The sequence below is a fragment of the Colletotrichum tamarilloi genome (assembly GCF_030869305.1).
Source record: "Colletotrichum tamarilloi strain Tom-12 chromosome Unknown Scaffold_27.1, whole genome shotgun sequence".
NCBI lineage: Eukaryota > Fungi > Ascomycota > Sordariomycetes > Glomerellales > Glomerellaceae > Colletotrichum > Colletotrichum tamarilloi.
Genome location: NW_026849410.1, coordinates 1 through 21,237, shown reverse-complemented (window position 1 = coordinate 21,237; position 21,237 = coordinate 1). Strand labels below are relative to the sequence as shown.

Below are 21,237 nucleotides of genomic sequence, written 5' to 3'. Positions count from 1 at the left end.
TTGGCTTCCCTTCCGGACGTCCTCACCCCGCCTCTTGTTCAACGCGGGCGGAGTGCGGAACGGCGGGGCATCGCCATCTCATCCGTCATCGTCCCGTCTTGATGCGGGGTGACCTTCGGCCAATCATACATGCGAACCACAACCACCCGGCTGGTCCTCAGTTGACCAACATCCACGCCTAATTGAGAGGCATGCATAAATGCACCGTGTAAGGGGTATTAAGGTGCTGTGTACTGGCGATGTACTCTCCCAGGTCTATCTTGTCTTCGGGCTCACGCTCTAAGATGCCTAGTATATCGTGTGAATGCAGAGTCACGTGTGGCTGCGCTAATCTCCAGCCGGGCCTTAGGAAGATGGGTTTCGCCATTTGCTCATGAGAAAAGCATTGTCTCTAGCATGGCCTTGGTTTTGTCATCGGTGCCGTCAGCCTCTTGGAAACGTTTCTCAAATGACTCTTTGATCTTGTTTCAGTCTCTACAGTCATCCTTCGATTGAGTGCCTGACACGGGTTGCCACCAATGATATATGTATCTTGTGGACAACTGTTGTGGATCGGTGCTTTTGATATTATCACATCGTTTTCGATACCCATGTGTTCCAAGTATCAATCGATTCATCGCTGAATACGACCGGACACGTGCAATGCGGTGACCACCAACACTTCCCTCTCATCGATGTTCATTCATAAAAACTAGAAACCATCGAGAGGGACTAAAGATTCGACCAGGCCAGTCTTGAAAGAATCAATGAATACGACCCCGAACAGAGTATCGACTATCGTTCGCGGTCTTTCAAATCAGTGACAATGCTGTGCCTTTAATGGATATTAAACGTTGAGATGCGTACAATAGTTCACGTACACGAGAGGAACTTAAGTTAACTGTTATACGAAGAAATGGCTCGAGCTATCGGGACCCTTGATCAAAAACATTTTGAAGTAATAATTTTCATTATTCTATCTCTTCCCCATCTCCTCCCCTCTCTTCCTCATTACAGAACCATCATCCATGGTCTTCCTCGCCAATTTTATCACCAAATCTATTCCAGCTCATCATACGAGAGCATTCAATACAAAGGAAAAATCCTTCTCACATCAAGCTTTTGCTGTTAAGCCTGTGCCACCAAACTTATGCTCGATCATGGTATCCCTAAACCACTGCAGGATCCAGATTACAAGAACACAAGCATACCAATAGCAACCGCACCAAGAACGCTCATAAGCGGCATCACACTGACAGCCATCAGAGCGGGCTCGCCGGCCGTCACCACGGCGGTGGGAGACGTGGTGCCGGGGCGGGTGCCGCTGACGGTGGTGGGGACGGCTGGAGTGGTCGCGGGAGAGCTGCCGGCGGGAGGGTTGGTGGGGTTGGAGGGAGGGTTGGAGGCAGGGGGGTTCGCGGGAGGCTGCGCGGGAGGGCTGGCAGGGGGGTTGGAAGGAGGGCTGGCAGGGGGGTTCGAAGGAGGGTTGGAAGGAGGGTTTGAAGGAGGGTTGCTAGGAGGGTTGCTAGGAGGGTTGCTAGGAGGGTTGGAAGGAGGGTTGCTGGGCGGGTTGGAAGGAGGGTTGCTAGGAGGGTTGCTAGGAGGGTTGCTAGGCGGGCTGGAAGGGTTGGCGGGAGGGTTTGACGGGTTGCTGGGAGGGTTCGACGGGTTGGTAGGAGGGTTGCTGGGGTTCGTAGGCGGGTTGACAGGAGGCGAGGCCGGGTTCGAGGGCTTCGTGACCAAAGTCGAGCCACCAGGGCCAGTAGGAGTAGGGGTTCCCTGGCGGGTGAAGGACGAAGTAGTAGTCGTGGTGACGGTGCTGCAGACGGCGTTGTTGCAGGTAGTGTACGTCTTTGTAAGGGTCGAGCAATCAGTGTAGAAGGGTGCCTGGGTGCTCGTGGCGGGAACGTAGACTGGGCGCGTGTAGGTCGAGCAGGTGCCGTTGAAGTTGCAGCGAGTGATGGTCGTCACTGTCGGGGGAGTGACGACAGGGGGAAGGGGGTAGGTGATTGTGGTGACGGGCTTGCAGTAGCCGTTGTAGCAGGAGGTGATCGTCACGCAAGGGGGCAGGGTGATGACATTGCAAGTGCCGTTGAAGTTGCAGGTGGTGGTTGTCACCGGGGGAGGGATGGTGATAGGGGCGGTCCCGTTGGGGAACACGGGAGGAGCAGTGACGGTGGGATCAACCGGGACGGGGATGACGGTGGTGCTATTATTGGGAAGGGTCACGGTAGAACTGGTAAGGGTAGGAAGAACGCCGGGGTCGGTGGTGTTGAGGGCCGAGGTCGTGAGGATGGTAGAGGTCACCACGTCGGTGGTGGTGGTCGACGTGGTGGGGACGCCGGGGTCCGAGGACGTCGAGTCGGTAGAAGTCGAGGTCTCGGTGGTGCTCGGGACGGTGCTGGCGCCGCTGCTGAGAGTAGAATCCGTGGTGACCGAGGTGCTCGTGGGAGCAATAACCGTGACGGTAGAGCTGCCGACGCTGGTCGCGATGGAGGTGCCGGTGGAAGCCGTGCTGCTAGAGCTAGCGGAGGAGGTCAGAGTGGTGGTGGTGCCGCCGCCGGTGACCGTGGTCGTGGGGTTAGCCACGGTGACGGTGGTGCTGGGCGTCACGGTCGTAGTCGGAGCGACGACGGTGGTCGAGGTGGTCGACTGGCCGTTGACACCGGCCAAGAGGGCGGCACCCGCGGCGAGGCGGATAATGGCGGGAGAAACCATCTTGATGGTTTGTAGATGTAAGCGAGAGTGGTGGTTGGTTCTGTTTGACTAGACTCTTGATCTTGAGCTAGAGAAAACGAAAGACGAAAGCGAATGTTGAAGCAGAAGCTCAGAGAGAAGGGGGGTGTTGAAGATGTGTTTGCTGTGATGAGGATAAGAAGAAAGGACTGATATCGGCTGGGTTCAAGGAGACTTGATATAGCCGTTGATCGTGTGGTGTAAGTCTGCCCATCCTCCTGAGAACATTACCGAGAACGTAGGTGGGACCATGCAGGAACAGTTCGTGAGCTCCATCCAAAGTGGATAATCTTTGGCCAAGAGCATCGTGAAAATTCAGAGATCTCGAATATGGCTGCATGCGGCAAAAGATGTTGCGAGCTCCTCGTGCACTCTGCCAGTTCGGACCGTTTTAGCGTACGCCATAGTGGGCAGTTGGGACTGGCAGTTGGACGGATGTGGTAAGAAGAAGAGGTATTTTTGGGATGAACCTGTAAGCGAGCATGGCTTACACGCGAGTGGTCCAGGGAAGAGAGTTGCGCCGGGCGAGGTACGGAACCAGGGGAGAAGAGCATTTCGTCGGATCCGGATAGATCAGAGGCAAGTGCGGTGGGTTTGGTGAGGTAGTTGTTCAGAGTGAGACATTGCGCGATGGATCTGGTGGATATCTTCAGGCGTGAGGAATGTTGGTGATCGCTGCGACTCTGCGCGAGGCGATTCAGAGTGAGACAAGACTGGCGAGGGGAAACGGAAGGCGACTGCAATCCAGGGCAACGAGAGGGACAAGCCAGCGTATCCGTACGGCCCGGATCATGTCTCTTCGGCGCCGAAGACAGCCTTGCTCACGTCCAAGCCCTATGAGAACGTCATCGCCACTGTCTCGCCGTGAGACAGCCGGTTCCCGAAGTCCGGTGGACTCAGCATTCCAGCCTGGTCCCGGGGCGATTGTCCATGGGGAAGGAGATGGATTGTTCAGTCATCAACTGCCGCTCATGGTATCCCGGAGGAAATTCTGGTGGATTCCTTCGTGTCCATCATGAACTACAAGCTTAAAGACCTAGTAAGAAAATCTAGTTAGAAAATTCACATCAATCAGACTTATTGCCCTCAAAACCTCATTGGCCCCGAACTCAAACCATGCAAAATCTTTCGTCTGTTGAGTGAATACGAGGAGGAAATATCTGCTTCATGGCCGCAAACGGCAGATTGTCGATGAAAATCGTAAAAGTTCTTCCGGAGCTTGGCCGTACTGAGATAAACGCGCTTTCGGTCCTTTGACGCCGCATCCACTCTCATGATCTACGGCACCCCCCATCTCCCCACGTGTGGGTGGGTGGGAACGGGATATGAGTTGGTTGCGCGATGTTGAGAGAAGCCACAGAGCGTGTCATTGAGTCTTGTGGCGGAGCGCCGGAGTCAAGGGGGAAAGCCAGTTGGACCCGGCTGAGAGGGTAGTGGCTTGCGCTGTGATCGGTCGTGTCGACTGGTAAACCGTAAACGAAGTTCCTGAGACATCAGCTTGTGTTGCTGGAATGTGGCCGATTGAGGATGAAGATCTCGGATTGTGAGTTTGTGTGCTGCCGGCTGAAATGTCATGGAGAGTGTGGTACGATGGGTTCCAACCCCTGGCAATTGCCGAGGTAGAGATCTGAGAACTGACCGAAGTGTGAAGCTACGTCTGGCTTGAACGCTGTCCTGCGTCGTATCCCATAGTTAGCGAATAAGTGGAACAGACGGATCTTTGGGTCAGCGGGGAGACTGCCAAGACGAAAAGCATAAAAAGTATGAAGTAATAAATGTGAGCCATGTATTCATCTAGATTCCTGGACTGAGCTCTGCCTCCATGCAAAACGCCCCGACAAATGAAAAGATATCCAACCTAATCTATTCATACATGACGTAATAGTCTTTCTTAATCATCCACTGCTCTCCCCGGCGTTGCCGCTCACAACTTCATGCCAAGTGCCTTGTGCACACGCATGCTTTGCCGGATGCTCAGGTCGAGCATAATCTCCTCACTACCACCGGGAATGGCGTATGCGCGGACGTCGCGGTACAGTCTCTCAACCTTGCCGCCCTGGCCACCGCGAGAGTACGACAGACCACCAAAGATCTGCGACGCCTCACGAGCACAGAACTCAAAAGTGACGGTGCTCTGGGCCTTGAGGCCGGCGATGGCACCACCAAGCTTGAGCATGGCCTCGGTCTCACCCATCTTTTGGCACTGGAAGATGAGGTTCTCGAGCCATGCGTACGAGGCCTCAATCTGGCGGGCCATATGCGCAAGCTTGAGACGAATGACGGGATGCTCGTAGAGCTTCTTGCCAAACGTACGACGCTTGTTGGCGTACTTGACGGACTCCTCGTAGCACACACGAGAGAAGCGCAGGCACTGGATGATGATACCGATACGCTCGTGGTTGAAGTTGGTCATGATGACTGGAGTATGTTAGTAAGGGATACGGGGCAAATTTGGGGGAACGATTACATGCCTCTGAAGCCCTGGTTCTTCTTGCCGAGCAAGTTCTCAACAGGTACCTTGACATCCTCAAAGGTGATGTAGGTGGTACCACTGGACCAGACACCCTGGCAGTCCATCCGTCTTGTCGTGACACCTGGTCCTCTCTCGATAAGCAGCAAGCTGACACCGTTCATGCCTTCGCCACCCGTGCGGACGGCGGTAGTGAAATAGTCGCACCAGATACCGTTAGTAATCCACTTCTTCTCGCCGTTGACGATGAAATGCTTTCCATCCTCGCTAAGCTTAGCCTCGCAAGTCAAGTTGGCAACGTCAGAGCCGGCATCGGGTTCGGTAATGGCCAAGCAGATGCGCTTGTCACCGTTGAGGATGCCGGGCAGGATACGGTCAACGAGAGCCTTCTGACCAAACTTGACCAGGGGTGGGCAGCCAATGCCGAAACCACCAATGACGTTCCAGACAAAGCCACCTGATGCTGCACGAGACAGCTCGTCGGTCAAAAGCATCTCATGGAAGAGATCCCAGTCCTCAGGAGCCACCGACGCAACGGTGTTGTTGGTGTACTGCGTAGGGTAGTGGACACCGAGCAGACCAGCAAGGTAACCGCGCTCACCCATCTGCTTGTAGATGGCGGGATCGACCTCCTTCTTCTCATCCCACTCACCAACGAAGGGCTCGACATTTGTCTCGACCCATTCACGGATCTCGGTGCGGAGGGCAGCGTGTGTCTCGTTGTAGTAGGGAGTGTGGTACTGTAGGCACACATGTCAGTGGATGCTAAGCACCAGAGGATACTTGGCAATTGAACTTACAGCCTGGTACCAGTTGGGGTCGGCGTAGGGAACCAAGTCGCCAAAGGGATCCATTGGCTCGGACTCTTCGGTGCTGCTGGCAACGACCTTCTTGGGGGCGGCCTTCTTGGGCACGGGAGCGGCGGCAGCAGGCGCCGCTTCGACGGGCTTAGGCTTGGAGTCGAGGGAGCCGACGTGCAACTTGGCCTTGTACTTCTTCAGGATGCCTTCATTGTGGTACTTCCAGAACTGCTTGGAGGCGTCCTTTCCGGCAACGCGCTGGAGGATCTTCTTACCACCTGAGGAGGTCAGTCAAAGAGGCATACGTGGGGTCATTTTGGAAAGCAGAGGCTGGAGCAGAGGCAGAGAGAATGGCAGAACTGAACATACCTGGGTGGTCATCCTGGAACTTTGTGAGGTCGTAGACATCGCCGTCGACGATAATGAACAAGTCGTCAGGCTTGTTGTGCGACGCAACGTCGCCAGTGGTGAAGGTCTTGGACATTGTGACCGGTGATTACTCTGTCGCACGATGCTGTGGAGTATGTGGGTGCTATCTACGGCAGACTCTCGTCGGATGGGTATTCGCTGTTTGACTGTGGACTGTGGGATGACAGGAGAGATGAACCAGGGGAGAGAAAGACGAAGAAGGACGAGGGGGACAACAATGTTTAAAGAGGTCTTGCCGGAAGAGGATGTGTCTGGGGAAATGGTGTCAAAGAAACGAGTCGCGACGGCCAAGGTCGGCAAATGGGCCAGCAGCTCAAGCGCAGGCCAGACAATCACATGCTTGCGGACGCGGGAAGGTAAGCCCAAGGTAAAATGGGAGAGGCACCTGCCCTTTGGTTTCTGGGAGAGGGTTACCTTCCATTGGACCTGCTTACCCAGGAGGGTTTAGGTACGGAGTACATCCAGGTTGGCTGGGGAAAGTACCCCTTCCCGCCTCGGGGTGAAGCTGGGGTGCAGATGGCCAGCAAAGGTACCTACCTCTTTCGACGGGCTCTCGTCACCTTGCACGTTTGACCCAGGGGATGCGTGTGCGGACACAGCCGCAGCCTCAGTGCAGCACGACGGGACATGCAAGTAAGTACCTTTGCGCCGAGGCATTGCAACGAGTCTACCTGGATAGCAATGCAATCGATTACCGGCACATTGTGTTTTGTGTGCAGCTTCCAGGCTCGCGAGGCCATTCAATGCCACCATCCATCTGTGTTTGTTGGCCTGAAGATTCTCCAAGTTCCCCCACACCTCTCGAGGTCGCAGGCAGAGATACTGGTACACTACACATCAAGCCAGAAACAAAAACATGCGGAAATTCGGGGACGGGCCCTTTGTGTGGGGAAATCTGCAGTACGGAGTAAGTAAGGATACTAAGGCCGCGGGTAGCATCAGTCACTGAAATTACGGCGGACACGACTGGCCATGGCCGAAATCAACCACAATCAAGTGCCATTGGATTGGTTCGCAGGATGGCGAACGGGAAACAGACTCCAGAGTGAGCTTGGGGAGCCGTCGCACTAGTCCCCATTGGCGACATTTAGGTGCGCTAATCCGTGTCATGTGGTCTCGTGCAGCCTCTCCCCAGTCCCAAGTTTGCGCGCCGTCCATTGTCTTTTGTTTTTTGTCGCCTGGCGTGTGAAAGACCCCTCTGGCCTGGATCAAAAAGTTTACAAGAATGCGACTGGTGCTCAACTGCAGCCGTGTGTCTTGGTGCGACTCTCCCTTTGCGCAACATGTGATTCCCGATTTCTGTTTCGGGCGTCGCACCTCCTTCTTCTTTGGCTGATGTCATCGAGGGGTGGCCCGTTTCCGGTTCGCGAGGTGTGGATCAACCTCGGCATCTTTTGCAAAGGTGACTGGCCAATGGGAATTCCGTCGATGGTCATGTGAGGTGGGTCCTCTCTGCTGCCGCTTTGCTGCCCGTGGTCCTGACTTTGCATGTACATAGAGACGGAGAGGTGAGCATCCAAGATACGCATTCACTTTGCATCCAATGCGCTTCGAGTCAGGCACATGATCTCCCGACAACCCACGTCCTACACCGACGAGCAGAACGCGGAGAACCTGGACGGTGTTGGTAATTACTAGATTAGTAGATTACCCCGTGGGACAAAATTACCGACCCATGGCTAGTCTTCGGCATGCTACGAAGTAGTCTTCTACCTCATTAGCACGTGGGTTAGTCTGCGCAGTCCCACCATTGTCATAGGGGAGGCTGGCTGTCTGTACGGATGCCTTTCTGCCTGTAGACGAGTTTCCAGGTTATTGTCAGATAATCTATATTTGAAAGGTGTCAAGCTATGGAGATTGATCCTCATTTTGGGGCAATCCCTACCAAGACATTAAATCCACATTGCCTCCCAAGAGCAACGGGTCTCCTTTTTGACCCCCAAACGCCGAATCCCACACTAAATCAATCCGTAAAAGGCACCGTTCCGTCCCGCCCTTTCTTTGATAGACAATCATCCTCAAAGGGAAGACCACACGCAGCAACCTAGCCAACCTTATCCAACCAGCGACCACTACGTCCATCTAGGCCCCACGAGGCTTAGACTTGGCAGCAGCCTTCTCCTTCTTCTCCAACTTCTGCTTCTTCTTCTTTTCATCGTTCTTGGCATCCAGCTTCCGCTTGTGCGCAGCCTTCTCCTCCTCTGTCTTGGGAATCACCTTGAAGAAACCATCGAGGCGGACTTGCTGGTTGCTCTTCAAGTTCTTCTCCAAGCGGGCGCCTGCTGAGCGCACACGGTCCTCAGAGAAGCCCTTCTCCGTGACAAGGTACTGCACCAGTCCCTCCATATCGGGCTTCTCCCACTTGAAGTCGCAAAGCGGGTCGTCCGCCTTTCGGACATCGGGGTTGAGGAACAGCTCTCGGGCATCTTGGTACGGCCAGTCGTCCGGAATGACGTATTTTTGCTTCGGGTCATTCTTGAAAGCCTCGACTAGTGTCTCCAGGTCACCGTGCTCGCGGATCAACTTGAGAGCTGTCGAAGGACCGACCTTCGGGATGGGGTCAAGGTAATCGCAGCCGAGGAGGATACACAAGTCGACAAACTGTTCGTATAATAAGTTACGACGCGCTCACCCTTGTCAATCATTATTCGGGAGAGACATACCTGCTTCCGCTCCATGCCAAGACCTTCCAGCACCTTCTCAATGTGAACCTCCTGAATGGGCTCCTTGCGCTGCTCGCTGAACGTCAAGTGACGGAGTAGGATCGGGGTATCAAAAGTGAGAGTGTCCATATCCTCACTGGCGGCGGCGTATACCTTGCCTGCACGAGCAAGGACAGCACACTGAGCCTCAGCCTCAGTGGGCGCAATGATGAAGGGGATGCCCATGAGCTTCAGAAGCTTCCGGCAGTCCTCATTGTGCTCGCGAGTCACCCGCACTGTTCTCCGGGAGAACTTCTCAACCTCCTCAGCGGTACCAGTCTCCTTGGCCTCCTCAAGGCCCTCGGTAGCCTCCTGCTTTCTCTGGAATCGCTTGGCGAGCTCGCCAGACTTGAGCTTAGGCGGGGCACCATCGAAGACATATAGGGGCTTGATTCCGTTGTCGACCATTCGGAGTGTACGGTAGAAAAGACCCATGAGATGTGATGTTGTCTCTCCGCTCTCGTTCATGAGCTGTTGGCCATCGGATCGAACGGCGATGAGGAAGGAGTAAATGCTCATGGACCTGAGATTTCGTTAGCAAGCGTGAGCTATAGGGTTTGGACGGCGAGCCTACGCATCCTGCTCTCAGTTAGTGGGCGTTAAAATGATTTGGTGATTGGGCTGGACTTACAATGGCAACTTTGCGACCAAAGTGCGCCTTGATCTCTCCCTCCTTGATCGCATCGGGAGCCTCCTCCTTGATGATCTGGAAGAGATGCTTGATACCCATTTCGCCGAACTTCCGATGGGCACTTTGATTAATATGACGAGGAGATTTGTTTGATCAGTTGTAGGATTGAGGAGCGTTCCGAGCGACAGCACAGAGGTAGTGACTTGTCCGTTGCGTAGAGGTTGAAGAAAGAATGCAGCAAAGGCAGCAGTAGAGAATTGGTGGGGGATGACGACCGGGGGGCTGGCGGGAAAGGAAGGGTCGAGCACGGCGTTGACGCGCCTGCACTTTCTTCGCTGAGGTCATGACGCGCCTTCCTTCGCGCAGCCCCACTACGCGTTTAATTGATTGACAGTGCTGCCAGCTGGTCTCGACTGGCGGTCTTGAAGGTATTCCCGTCATTTCCACCTCCTCCAACATCCCGGTCCGGCGGTCCCTGAGTCGGATAGCACAGTCTATCAACCTCGTCTCAAAGCTCCATCCTGCTTTGCAAAGATTGAATTCCACGGGCTTGTTCCACTGTCCTCGGAACTTGTTCTTCTGATCCTACGTTTCCTGTAAGTCGGATTAAGGCAGGGTCACATAATGAGCATGCTTGACTGATCTGCTCCAGGAGTTGATTGCCTCTCATAAATCGGGTCTCGAAAAAGGTGTCGTTGCTTATTCGCTAATTTCTGTTCTGTCAGAAATAGCTATAAAATTATGCGCAAGCGTACAATTCAGTCTCGAATCCCGAACAAGAATCAATGCAGACATATCAATGACAGCCCGGCAAAGCCAAACAATGGGACGTATTGCAACAAACCCGGCAGTGACACCAAATGGAACACCTTGACCTCTCAGCCATTTAAATCGGCTGACAAGAGCCTCTCACAACAACCCTAGAGTCGGACAAACAGGCCTCAGCCGCACACGATGAAATTGTCAGCAGAGGCTGCGCTGGCAATGCATGTCAGCCATTAGGAAGCCTGATCCAAGTTGGGGGCCAGAAGCGAATTCACCCCCGCTACACCTGCAGCCCGCTAGCGTCACGTCCAATCGCTCAGCCCTAACAGCAACATCTCCTCACATGAGGTTGCCGCCTAGGGATCACGGCCTGTGGTCATCATCATGGCCTCATCTTAAGTGTTGCAGCCTGATGTGGGCGGTGTGATACTTACTGCCATGCGTCTATGTAGCAATCGACAGTTCTCAACGAAATCAGCGCGTCAACCTCACCCGTAACCAGCTGCCGGGGACACTGAGGAGGCGAGGAAATATCGCGATCGTGCCACCCGTGGCTCGTCACCCACTGTGCCTTCGCCATGATCATCCCTAGCCTCGACGTTGTTTACCCAATCCACATGAATCATGTGCCGCCAGGATGGAGACCTCTCGTGAAGTGAGAATTCGTAGAACCCTCTAAAGAGTCTCAATCAAGCTTACATACTGCAGTCTCATATGTGTCCATGACTTGGGCGGGTCCCCCAAGTCAAGCTGGCACCATGATGAATCTGGCAAAACCTGGATCTCAGACCCCGACTTTCTCGGGAGCTTCAAGGATTCAGTCCGGGTTTGGACCTATGGATACAACTCGGACCCGGCGGCAAACATGACGTCTGCAAGCATCGCGCTCCATGCCGACGAGCTCTTGATATCGATGATATCCAACTACGGCAAATATCCTGTTAGTAAAACCCATCAACAACTCTCAATTGGACGTATGGAACTGATAAACGTGTTCCCAGGGCGGCTCTACTGTTTTTATTGCCCATGGGCTTGGAGGGATCATTGTCAAAAAGGTACGTTGTCAGCTGCTGTCTTCAATAGACTTTATAGCTTAACACCAATCGACTGCAGGCAATTGAGCTATCGTCCAACTATGTAGAATACTTCGCTATCAAAGGGTCCACTGTCGGCGTCGTCTTTCTCGATACAGTTCACCATGCAACAGACTCCGAGGGAGTCCTGGAAGCTGTCAAATCAACAGTGGCAGCGACTCTGCTCAAGCACTCCACAAGACCGTCCGTTGACGATGTCAGACAATTTGCGGAAGCTGTTCGAGAAGTCAACAAGACCTTTCTCACACAGGCCCCATTAGACTTGACAATTCTCAACTTCATTGCCATGCGTCGAATTGAAATCACGTCTGCAGATGGTACAACCTACAAGACTTTGGTGAGGGAGCCTTCTTCTTTTCCACGGCACTTGCGGACCAGGAGCTCATCAGTGGACTAGCTTGTGCCCAAACGACGGGCCGATATGGATCCAACACAGGGCCAGAACTTGCCGGTAGCTTGCCATCACTTTCAGTTAACGCAGTTCCCATCCCCTTCAGATAAGATATACAGCCTATTGGCAGATCAGGTTGGCGATATGATGACAAAGCTATCGTCTTCAACCAACAAACGAGTGTTCTTCGCGCCGCCACCCCCTTTGGCACCCACGACAGCTAATCCCCCGCCACCTTCACCACCTCCTGGTCCTCCTGGGCCTCCAGGCCCGCCGGGCCCGCCAGGTAAAGATGGCATATGAGAATCAGTTGAGTAAAGAGAAACTGAAGGTTATCTCATAGGACCCCCAGTGTCTCTGCCGCCGCCACCACGGAGTGGGATCCCCATGGGTCCACCACCGCGAGATCAGGCCAACGAGGCATTCAGTTTGTGGGCCAAGAAGAAAGAAGCTGGTAAGCACGACCTCTTCTCATCACAACAAAATGTTCTGTCGACGTGGAATCTGTGATCTAATCTATATTTAGCCGACAAAAAAAGGCACCGAGATATCCTTGTTAACAAACTCGGCCAATGGGACGAGTATCATCTCGGACACGATATACATCCGACACCAGATACTTGTACCTGGATACAGTCCCACGACTTCTTCAAAAGTTGGGTCAAGTCCAATAAGACCGCAGGTCTTTTTGTCCAGGGCGCCACGGGATGCGGTAAAACTTACTTGGCCAAGTCCATCGCCAACTACCTGTCCTGGGATCGGCCTCGATCTCCCCCAGATAATAATATAGTGCTCTCGTTCTTTTGCAACGTCAGCACTGTTGGGAACAAGAAGCCACCGATTGCCCAGTATTTCGTCCGATCGCTTCTTCAACTACGGCCAGTCTGGTCTGAGTCTATAGCGCCTTACTATCGATGGCAGGAGCTGAAAAGCCACTTCAAGCTGCCGGCGCTGTTTGACATCTTACGCGACATCATGAGCCAGATGCAATACAGTACGGGCCCGCCAAAGACGACGGCTGTTTTCCTCATCGTGGATGGTCTGGATGACTGTGATGTTACCTATGCCCGGGAATTTCTCTGCCTTGTGGGAAGTCTCCTCGACCACCCGGTGGCTCGCTCATCCCCAGCTGCCGGCCCGTCTCTTCCAGGCCAAGGATATCCGCGCGAAACTGTCAGGTTCAAGTTCTTGTTCACGTATAGCGCTTGCGAGATTCTGAGTCTGAACTCCTGCATACCTAACTCCGCTAGGATTCTGATGACTGATTCTGCAATTCGCAAAGATATCGGCACTTACGTGGATAGAGAGTTGGACATCCTGTCTACGCTTCGGGATCTGAATGGGCCGCCAGAAGGAATTCGATCTTGGATCAAGAACAAGTCGGATTCGTTCTTTTGGTTCGCAAAGTACTCCATCGAAGACGCAATGAGTACGGTCCAAGATGGCGAGGGGTATTCCTTCAGTGGGAGGGTGCTTCCGTGCCCTTCTAGCCTGGGAAAATATTACGACAGAGATCTCCTACCATTGTTCCAGACCATCGACGAAGATGGGAAATATGCTCTGTCAGCTGTGCAAATCGTACTCGGCTATCTTAGTATCCCCACCAGAGCCGAAATATGCGATGCAATCGCCTGTCTTCACGGAGACCCCAACCTGAGATTCCTCGACCTCCCCAACTTCTTGAGACAACGGTGCCCCAGAATCATTCATTCTTTGGATGAAGGGGACTTCAGAATCAGTCATCCTTCTCTGATTTACCATGTCAGACGTTACTACCTCATCGAGAAAGAGCAGCACGCAAACATGGCATTCCTGTGTATAAAGTACCTCTCCGGATCTGACTTCGGAAGCTTCAAATCGATCATGCCTCCCAACATCTCAGCGCGTCACCCGTTCTATTCATATGCGGCAAACAACTGGAGAGAACATCTCCGTCGTGCGGGCGACAAAGTGGCCAGACTGCTCCCTCTGCTGGGCGACTTCGTCAGCTCTGCGAACTACAGAACTTGGTCAGCGTATTACTCCTGGAACATTGAATTTACACATCATCGGAGGGTGATAGATGACACCTTCGTCTCTCCCGTGTTCACATTCATTGATGCTAATATTGGTCATCTGACCCACGAAATTCAGTGGGCAGGGAGGGGAGAGGCGTATTCTTGGAAGAGTGAGCTTCTCAGGCAGACATGGCGGTACTTGTACGAGCGTAAACAAACCCCAGTAATTGCCAGGCTCATTGAACATTGGAGGCCCGACTCTTGTTTCTCGGTACACAACTTCTTCGGCCATACTCCTCTGATGCATGCAGCAGGCTCATCAGAGGGACAACCCGACATGGTCGAATACTTCCTGAAGCGGACCAAAGACGTCAACGAGCGAGGCTCCTTGAGGGGCGGAACCGCTTTGATGATATTATGCACGCATCTGAGAACGCGCGATGAAGACCTGATGGCACGATTGGTCACATCACTCCTTGATGCCGGGGCTGATCCAAATATCTCGGATAAATGGGGCGAAACGCCCTTAGTCAACCCTTGCAGTGTAGGAGATGCTGCCATGGTCGAGCTGCTCCTCCGAGCGGGAGCCAGGCCTGACATGTTAAGCATACACACGCCAATCATGCATCCCCTCCGCGAAGCAATCATGCAACATCACAATGAGGTTGCCAGACTCTTGATCGACTACGGTGTCGATCTGAGCTTGCATTTCCCGTGGCCGAACCTTCAGTTACCCTTAACAGCTGCCATCACCGAACAAAACTTCGACATCTTCATGGTCCTCTTGGATAGTGTTGAAGATATCAATCAGCTAGATGGCATGGGATACGCTGCGATTCATCTGTTGACAGGCCCGCTGTGCAACGATTGGCTACCGCATCTTCTGAGACGACCTGATGTCGACCTAGAGCTTCTCTCCAACGGTATTTCAGGCGATCGAAAGAAGTTTATCCGTCGGACTGCGCTAAGCTTTGCCATCGTTGACGATAACTTCAAGGCGGTAGAGCTACTATTGGAAGCAGGGGCAAGTCCACGTCGTCACCCTGCATCGCTTGATGAGACGCCCCTTTTGATAGCGGTTGAAATGGCGAGGACGACAAAAAACAAAGAAAGGCACGTTGGTTTCTGATCCCTCTCGATGGCTCGCACATTGCTTTCTTGTTAAACCTATATCATTCCTCCAACAGCAAGCTAACTGGGGAAATTCTAGTGTGGAGGAAAGCGAGGTTGATATCAGCACGGGCAACACCGACATAGTCGAGCTGCTCCTCGCCTATCAATCGCCCATCAACACGTTGAATTGGAAGTCGAAGAAGTACGCCAAGTCCCCGTTAATGGTGGCTGTAGACTACAAGGACCAAAACATGGTAGAACTCCTCCTGCGGCACGGGGCGGACCCGACCCTAGAGGAGGCCTACGGAATGCCAGGCCCCCTCGACGCCGCCATGCTTGACGACGAAGACATTGCTATGGGTATGATCAAAGTTTTACTCGAGAACCCTTTGCCACCAAGCATCAATTACGTCCCGGACAACCCAGACTTCCAGCATATCCTCATCGAGGCGAGCGATATGAAGCCGGAGGTCACGCGGTTGCTTCTCGCCCACGGTGCTGACACGAAACGTTTCTTGTCCTACATCCCCGGGTGCTTCACCACTCCCCTCCATCGGGCTGTGGAAGAAAACAACATTGAGACTGCCAAAGTTCTTATCGAACACGAGCCAGCCCTGGTGACCTACCAGTGCGAAGAAGGACTAGTCTACGAGACGCCTCTCCATATCGCTGCCAGAGACGGACACATTGAGATTCTGCGATGTCTCCTCGATGCGGGTGCTCAATCCAACCTGGCCTCATGCCATTGGCAGGAAACACCGCTTTGGTTAGCCTGCGAATCAGGAAGGCTAGAAATTGCGCAATTGCTCTACAAAATGTCGCCAGAGGCACTGGAACTCCCCTCTTACGACGGCAAAACTCCGCTTATGGTAGCCTGCGAAGATGGAAACCTCCAACTGGTCCAGTTTCTTCTAGAAAAAGGCGCCGACATCACAGCACGATGCTCAATGGGAGCATCATGTGTCTGTAGCACAGTTTCCGAGGACAACGGCGCGGCTTACAAGATCATTGATCTGTTGCTTCAGCATGGCCTCGGCATTGATGATGTCGTCAGCTCAACCGGCTTCACGGTACTCGGAGAGGCTTGCAGGGCCGGAGATATCCCGACTGTCCGGCTTTTGCTCGACAAGGGCGCGGATCCGGCAAAGGGGCAGAAGTGGCCCGGAGACACTTCCACTACATGGAGGTCGGCGCTGCGGGTCGCCTCCTTGTACGAGTGTGTCAAGGTGGTTGAGGTGCTGCTCGAACATCCTCAGCTAGCGTCCTTTATCGAGAACGTTGACTATTACGGCGACAATGTGCTGCATATTGACGGATCATATCACCATCAACAAGCTTCCGAAATGGCCACGCTAGTGTACTCTGCGTGCGAGAAGTTGAAAGCCGAGACTGGCGTCGACCATTTTCAACGGATGCTTAATGTTAAGGACAGCGATATGCATACGCCTCTGGACATGGCGATCGATATGCCGCACAAGGGTCTGAGCAGCGAGGCGATAAAAGTCATTGACGTTTACTTGAAGCGCTACATCGCGGAACTGACAGCCGTCGAAACTCGGACATTTGCCCAGCATAAGCATCTCATGCGAGACATCGCCATCATTCTCCTCGAGAGACGGGAATATGACGAGGAAGCCATTCGTTTGTTCCAGGCTTTGATAGTCGATGTATGGGTCACAAGAGAGGACGGAAAGTGCCTCGAGACGGTGTTCTGCATGGCCAACTGCGATCTCTGCGACGAAGACGAGCAGGAACAAGTTTCGTTTTGCCGGCTTTGTGGTCTCAGGGTTGGCATGAAGTGCGTCGACGAGGCGAGGAGACAGCACGAGTTGGTTGATGTCCCCGTCATCAAAGACCGCAGCATTATTGACCTCAACTCTGAGCCAGTTAATCAGATCATGGACCTGTTGGAGAACGATTTCATCGTCGCAGATTGTCCTCGCCCAGTAGAGGAAGCTCTCATCTCGCATTTCCAAGTCGATCCAGGCTCGGAAGACACAACTCTTTCGCTCGCTGTACTCCATGCTTTCGGGTACCTGGAATTCCGACGTCGGGCTTGGAGTCCTTACCTGCCGCTAGCCCCTGCGGTCTACAAGCGGATACAGCCTTGGGAGCCATTGTTCACAGAACCGAGGCGAGACTTTGAAGAATGGGTTTGGGATATCGAGACGTCGCCCTACAGGTTGCGGGACGAGCTGAATTACTTGCTTGAGTCAGGCAGAAGAGTGGCGTATAAAGACGAGCAGGCGACGAGGCTGGAGCAGATTCTCAGTGACGTTGGGTGGTTGTACCCGCAACGAGAGGTTTATGATGATGATGATTCGGGTGTTGTGATTGATGAATATTCCTGTAGCGCCGAGGAAATGTTGGGGAGAAAAAGAAGATGAAAGGATGCGTGGAGTGTTTGTCGGTCTGTTGTCGACGACTCACGAGATTGAAACGGAATTATGACTGATGAAAACACGACATTGAGAGTTCAGGTTTTTATTCCCCTTGTATAGCAAGATACTTTATCTACCTCAGCCCACGTCTCCTTTCGCGCCCAGAGCAGCAAACATCTTGACATCGAGGATAATGCCTTTGACGTACCAGAGGCATACAAAGATGGCATAGGCCAGTTCTTATGGGACCGGCACTAATCGTCGTCGTTTCACAGCGATGACGGTGATACCATCGGCATTGCTGGAATTCGCCAAGGATGGTTCTGTAGGCGAGGCCGCAGTTGGTGCAGAGGAGGTTGTGCTGGAATTGGCGACACATGGTTGTTGGTTACAGATGAACCTTTGGCTGGAAGCGTATTCTTCTCTCTAGCTAAATTAGTAGTTAGATATATATCTTCTAGGAAAGTTTTTTTGAGAGAGCCGTTGTATTCGTTGAGGTTCTTTACACCCTCGGATTCTCAGGACTGAGAGGTGCGAAGCAATTAATTGTTGTTGTCTTAGTCTTTGAAACTCTGCTTGATGATCAAAGGTCCGAGGCGGTCGAAGGTTGAACAAAGAGATGCTATTTATACCGGCGCAGTTGGTGGCTTTCTCCCCGATGAGGAGAGTGAATGGGAGTTAGGCTCTAGCGAACTGTTAGGCTCCTTTGGGATGAAAGAAGGCATAATCACGTCAAAGAATCTAAGCCACCGACCTTGAATGGAGCTCGTCATTCACCTTGAGTGAAACAAATGGATGCGATTCAGTGTAATTTCCCAGTAAGGAGAACAGGTCAAGGAGTTTATATGCGAGTGGTCGCACTTGATGCTTCGTTTACCAATTCTCTACACACCACCTTGCAGTAGCCAGCAACAAGTCCCAAAATTCAGTTTCAAGACTCAGTTCCATTACCAATCAGCCAGGACGTTTCAGAGCATCTCCCGACTACCTGAACGCATCGTTCTAGTCACCCATCATGTGTCATTTCGTTTGGTACGACAACGAATGCTCCAGCTGCGGCTTCACTTTCGACCGCAAGCTCACGAAATGCAAATACGTCAACGCGCGGGTTCCGCGACCTGCTTGCGATAAAACATATCTGAGAGAGAACCAGCCGGACTTCAGGTGTCAGAATTGCACAGCTCCGGAAACGCCTTGGAGGAAAGTGGAGTTCTTGGTGAATGCTACCGAGGGGAACACCAATGCTGACGAGGCGGACTACCACACTGATTACCCGACTGATGATGACTGCAGAGATGGTGATTATAAGGGTGACGACGAGTCTGCTTCCTCTGAAGATGACGGTGATGTAGATTCTCAAAGGAAAATTGGGAACTCGAAGAGGAAGCTGGAGGGATCTACCTGGCAAGGCACGAGGAGAAGTTTGAAGAGGTCTTGCAAGGAACGGGGAACAAGGCGGATTGGAATGTTGAACTGAACAGAATAGCAACACAAGCTAGGCTCAAACATTTTCTCGACGCTGCTATCGATAGGCAATTGTTAAGCAAGTCTTCAACAGGTGCAAAGTCACGGTCAGTGCTGGGTTGCCGAAAAGCAACTCGGGGTGCTTGATTCCCAAAGTGTTTGTGTCGGCACGATCGTACTCAACTTTAGTCTGCGGACGGGGGTCCGTAAGTCTTCCGTGGAATCGACAGCAGAGCGGGACAGGGTTGAGAGGTTCACACTGCCCGAGGCTTACCGGAGCACGCAAGACATCATGAAATCTGTAGTAAGGGGCATTTGATCACCGGAAAGAGTCAGTAACCGGTCGATTACGCCGACATACTGACTAGAAGGCAAGAATACGGCTGTCGTTTTGCAGGGAAAAGGCTGGTTACCCCGCGTCTCTAATTCGAACAAGCGGCAACAGCCCCTCTGAAGAAGCAACTCTTCCCCACCAGCTGCCCAGCTACCCCAGACTATCCTTAGCCTGGTACGGCAGGTGATCGACTCTATTGCTCCGTTGTCCCCATCGTACGTCAATCTAGCGGTTCTGCAGAGACTACAAAGCCGTGACTGCCAACCGACCTTTATCCGTCTGCGGGGATTTGGACCCAGGAGACTGGCTACAAGCCCGAGAGCGGATTCCCTTGAGGACTGCGGATAAGCGCGGTAGCAGTTCACGGTAGTTACGCAGAGCGTTATGAGTGAGTAGCACTCTTTGAGGCATACGAAGTAGATGGCAATAAATAACCCTTGGAGTTACCCTCTATGTGCCAAGTGTAGACATTGTTGGATCAGTAATCGTAATCATGAGAGGTTCTCGCTCTTCAGTGTTTCAACTCCTGTTGGCGGTTGGGTCAGCCCGAGCTGTCACTCCCGAGGACTGCGCATCGTTAGCGAGCCGTCTTAGTCTTCCCAATACGACAATCCATGAGACAGCATTCATCACAGCAGGGACGAACATTTCGCTCCCTGATAACCACCCGTCGTGCGCCATCCCCTTCCAAATTTCCAGCGTTGATATCTGTCGGGTAGTCTTTGTCACTACTACCGGTCCGACAAGCAATATCTCCCTTGAGGCTTGGCTTCCATCAGAATGGAGTGGGCGTTTCTTGGGCACTGGCAACGGCGGTATGAATGGATGCATTAAATACGGCGACCTCAACTACGGGGCCACACACCAATTTGCCACAATTGGCACCAACAACGGCCACGACGGAACGTCTGGTGCCCCGTTCCTCAACAACCCCGGAGTGATTGAGGATTACGTCTACCGCGCCGTGCATCTTGAAGCTCAGTTGGGCAAAGAGATTGTTCAGCAATACTACGGCAAAGAGCACACCAAGTCATACTACCTGGGCTGCTCCACAGGCGGTAGACAGGGGTTTAAGGAGGCCCAGAGCTTTCCGGAAGACTACGACGGTATCGTTGCCGGTGCTCCAGCTTTCGATCTGATTGCACTCATGTACTGGACTGGCCAACTTTTCCTCAAGACGGGGACCAATGAGACTTCGCGGTTCCTCTCTCCCGCGGAGTGGGAGCTGGTGTATGCCGATATACTGAAGCAGTGTGACGGATTAGACGGTCTTGAAGACGGCATCCTCGAAGACCCGAGCTTGTGCCAATACCGACCTGAAGGACTCATTTGCGCCAACGGCTCTTCTGATAGCTGTCTGAGCGGAGAGCAAGCCGCTACTGTGCGGGCCGTCTTCTCTCCAGTCTACGGATTGGATGGGCAGTACATCTTCCCCAGACTACAGCCAGGTTCTAACGCGACTGCGCGACTTCTCAACGGCCAGCCCCATCAGTACCCCCTGGACTGGTGGCGCTATGTTGTATACAACGATACAAACTGGAACCTTTCTACAATGACCCCGCAGGATTACGCTGTTGCTTCTAAGCAAGACCCGTGGAAGGTGTCGACGTGGGAAGGAGACTTATCCGCTGCCAAGGACCGTGGAGTCAGAATCCTGCATTACCACGGTATGCAAGACAATGCGATCAGCAGTGACAACTCTGAGAGGTAAGTCAACATACCCACTTCCTGGCACCCCCCTGTTTCTGGCACCACAAAAACGATGGGATCACAACCCAACCTCCTCATTACTATTAACTATTGATCCTCAACCACACCCACTACAATACAGCTGCCAGCCTCACTAGGGCATTCAGAGTCGCTGGATTCAGCCGTGATAACCTCCTTTTCACCCGCTTCGATTTGAGCCCGATGGATATCCCTGATGTTCGCGAACTTCGTATTGGGATCG

The 21,237-nt window shown here is 53.0% G+C and overlaps 7 protein-coding genes across 7 annotated transcripts; 3 read left to right on the top strand and 4 right to left on the bottom strand.

The window, feature by feature from the left end:
- Positions 1-1,170: 1,170 nt before the first annotated feature.
- CTAM01_08005 (uncharacterized protein) lies at positions 1,171-2,697 on the bottom strand (the record flags this gene model as incomplete). The annotated part of the gene is made up of 1 exon (XM_060524026.1): positions 1,171-2,697. The coding sequence occupies one exon, from the start codon at positions 2,695-2,697 to the stop codon at positions 1,171-1,173; it is 1,527 nt and encodes a 508-aa protein (XP_060381192.1).
- Positions 2,698-4,639: 1,942 nt separating this feature from the next.
- CTAM01_08004 (acyl-CoA dehydrogenase domain-containing protein) lies at positions 4,640-5,128 on the bottom strand (the record flags this gene model as incomplete). Its single annotated transcript, XM_060524025.1, has 1 exon — positions 4,640-5,128. The coding sequence occupies one exon, from the start codon at positions 5,126-5,128 to the stop codon at positions 4,640-4,642; it is 489 nt and encodes a 162-aa protein (XP_060381191.1).
- A 50-nt stretch (positions 5,129-5,178) lies between these two features.
- Positions 5,179-6,469, bottom strand: CTAM01_08003 (acyl-CoA dehydrogenase domain-containing protein; the record flags this gene model as incomplete). The annotated part of the gene is made up of 3 exons (XM_060524024.1): positions 5,179-5,925; positions 5,986-6,263; positions 6,355-6,469. The coding sequence occupies 3 exons, from the start codon at positions 6,467-6,469 to the stop codon at positions 5,179-5,181; spliced, it is 1,140 nt and encodes a 379-aa protein (XP_060381190.1).
- A 2,027-nt stretch (positions 6,470-8,496) lies between these two features.
- Positions 8,497-9,846, bottom strand: CTAM01_08002 (XPG domain-containing protein; the record flags this gene model as incomplete). The annotated part of the gene is made up of 4 exons (XM_060524023.1): positions 8,497-9,015; positions 9,078-9,639; positions 9,691-9,698; positions 9,748-9,846. The coding sequence occupies 4 exons, from the start codon at positions 9,844-9,846 to the stop codon at positions 8,497-8,499; spliced, it is 1,188 nt and encodes a 395-aa protein (XP_060381189.1).
- Positions 9,847-11,090: 1,244 nt separating this feature from the next.
- On the top strand, positions 11,091-17,494 carry CTAM01_08001 (ankyrin; the record flags this gene model as incomplete). Its single annotated transcript, XM_060524022.1, has 8 exons — positions 11,091-11,167; positions 11,221-11,452; positions 11,514-11,567; positions 11,626-11,943; positions 12,004-12,283; positions 12,341-12,451; positions 12,524-14,939; positions 15,205-17,494. The coding sequence occupies 8 exons, from the start codon at positions 11,091-11,093 to the stop codon at positions 17,492-17,494; spliced, it is 5,778 nt and encodes a 1,925-aa protein (XP_060381188.1).
- Positions 17,495-18,503: 1,009 nt separating this feature from the next.
- Positions 18,504-18,965, top strand: CTAM01_08000 (uncharacterized protein; the record flags this gene model as incomplete). Its single annotated transcript, XM_060524021.1, has 1 exon — positions 18,504-18,965. The coding sequence occupies one exon, from the start codon at positions 18,504-18,506 to the stop codon at positions 18,963-18,965; it is 462 nt and encodes a 153-aa protein (XP_060381187.1).
- An 814-nt stretch (positions 18,966-19,779) lies between these two features.
- On the top strand, positions 19,780-20,997 carry CTAM01_07999 (tannase and feruloyl esterase; the record flags this gene model as incomplete). The annotated part of the gene is made up of 1 exon (XM_060524020.1): positions 19,780-20,997. One exon carries the CDS (start codon positions 19,780-19,782, stop codon positions 20,995-20,997), a length of 1,218 nt encoding a protein of 405 aa, XP_060381186.1.
- Between the last annotated feature and the right edge of the window lie 240 nt (positions 20,998-21,237).